We start from the raw sequence: 2,260 nt of genomic DNA, 5'->3' as shown, positions 1-2,260 counted from the left end.
TCTGTGTGTTTCAAAGCTTCTGCAGAACACCTGAGAAGAAATGTTTACTAGAACCCATATTCCACCACTAAATCCCACGGCCTCTTCAATGAAGCTGAGGGAGAAGCCAAGGGAATCCCAGAAGTAGCGAACACGGCTGAACTGACATCTAGTTTCCACCAAGATCAGGACATCTGGCTTCTTGTTGTTAATCATATCCTTCAGGACCCTCTTGATAGCCTCCCCAAGGGCCCCTCTCACATTCCAAGCTAGAACTTTAAACTCCTCGAAACCAATCATTAAAAATTGGAGGAGGGTATGGGAGTTGCACTCCCTGATCCCAAGCGGGATCCAAACTAGTTTCATACTTGGCATGACTTCTCTGGGACGTGCTTGCTTGAGCACGCTTGCTCCAGGTCATGAATAACGGTGGGAACCTCAGAAAACCGCTGCATGTAATCCTCAGCCACTGTATCATTATTTTGAGAAGCTTGGAAAGCAAAACTTACTACAGCCTTGCTGGTAGGGGTGGTGTGGTTATTTACGGGCCCCACAAGAGGATCTTTGAATACTAGGTCCTCCACACGTGCCCTTTTTTTCTTTGTCTCCAAGGCAATAGTTGCAGCGGGCCCCATATTAAATTCCATTGACTTCGGAGAGAAAGGTAACGGCTTTGTCTTTTCCTCCTTGAGTTTTGGTCCCTCTTGATTAGCAATCACAATCCCATGATTGGGTTTGGTTGATTTAGCCTTCCCACGTGGGTCTCCATGGGCAGCAACATTTCTGTTACTAAATGACGTACCCCCACCTTGATTTTGTTGCCGTTTTTGTTTTCCCACCTCGGTTTTCGCCCCACTTTTCTGGAATGGCTTTTTCTTTTTCCTAGTCACCACCATCCAATCACCAAAGGCTTCCACATTAGGATCTTCTAATTTTGAATTCGCAGTACCTGATTCTGTGATCACCTCCTCTTTGGTGATTTCCATCTGATCCTTCTCAACTGCCTCGTGAATTTCGCTAGCGTCTGATTCGGCTCCAGCCGTTACTGCCGCAATAGGCGCCGCACGAGTTTCAGTTCCCTGCTTCTCTGACGGCGGCGCCGCCGGTTCCTGGCCTGTCGTGGACTTTCCTCCTTGGGGCTGAGGCGTCTCGTCCTCTGGGGGTTGATACTGGCATTCACAGCTCCGATGTCCATAGCACCCGCACTTGGTGCATATCACGTGTAGCCCCTCATACTGAATGTTGTACCAGTAACCTTCCACCATGATCCTTCCAATCACTGGTTTCGTCAGATCAAGTTCAACGCATATTCGTGCGAACCTCCCCCGGTCTCCCCGGAGCGTCTTGACGTCAACCTTAACCGGTGTGCCAATGACTTGGGCTACAGATAAGAGAAAGTTTTCATCGTAGAAGACCACATTCAGGCCCGGGATTCGGATCCAAGCTAAGGTGCGAGTCACTCTGGCCTCTGGTGCAATGAAATCGGCATTCCATGTAGACACTGCAAGGTAATGATCAAAGATCATCCATGGGCCACCTCCCATGACCTTGTTCTTGTCTTCTTCTGAATCAAACTTTACCATGAAAAAACCATTGCCAACATCAAGGAGTTCGAAGTCACCGCCAAGTCTCCACGTAATAGCCAGCCTGCTCTTCATGGTTCTGAAACCAAGTTGCTTACCAAGGAGGCATACGATAAGTGCTTCCTTCCATGGGGCACACATCTCCTCTATCACTGATCTGTGCACCGTGATACACGGTTGCCTGGTGTTCCCGTTGACAAAATCTACCTTCATCTTTCCTTCTTTCACCAAATCAATCCTCTCCTTCGGTCCTGCTCTTTTGGCTCCTCCCATGAGCTTTTCTTTGAAAGATAAGTGCACTATTCATAATTTAAAAAATAAATTTAGTAATTATATATATCTATGTGTATTTTGATTTAACTTTGTAAGTCCTGAACCTAATAGAACCAAATATATGTACTTACATCTTCAAGGCAAAAATTATTTATACGTCACATGTACGGAATTGAAGATTTTGTCTAACTAATTCTTTTTTCCCGAAATCTTTATATTTGTTAAATCGGTGTATGATACAAAACACTATAATTATGTGTCCGAATTTATGTTTTTTGAATATCTACATTTTTTTTGAAAATGAAGTCTATAAATATATTAAAATAACGTTGAGAAATATCTCATCTCAATATGAGTACAATAATCAAGCCAACAAAAAGTCGGTAAAACACAACTAATACAACCCAAACCTCTAAATATCTACA

The 2,260-nt window shown here is 44.2% G+C and overlaps 1 protein-coding gene across 1 annotated transcript; it reads right to left on the bottom strand.

The window, feature by feature from the left end:
• Positions 1-341: 341 nt before the first annotated feature.
• LOC130736451 (uncharacterized) lies at positions 342-1,835 on the bottom strand. The gene has a single exon (XM_057588283.1). The coding sequence runs from the start codon at positions 1,833-1,835 to the stop codon at positions 342-344; it is 1,494 nt and encodes a 497-aa protein (XP_057444266.1).
• Between the last annotated feature and the right edge of the window lie 425 nt (positions 1,836-2,260).

The sequence above is a fragment of the Lotus japonicus genome, chromosome 2, assembly GCF_012489685.1.
Source record: "Lotus japonicus ecotype B-129 chromosome 2, LjGifu_v1.2".
Lineage (NCBI taxonomy): Eukaryota > Viridiplantae > Streptophyta > Magnoliopsida > Fabales > Fabaceae > Lotus > Lotus japonicus.
This window is presented reverse-complemented; position numbering and strand designations above follow the sequence as displayed.

Bases quoted from the DNA above. Each gene is read 5' to 3' on its own strand.
- LOC130736451 (XM_057588283.1), bottom strand. From the start codon at position 1,835: ATGGGAGGAGCCAAAAGAGCAGGACCGAAGGAGAGGATTGATTTGGTG.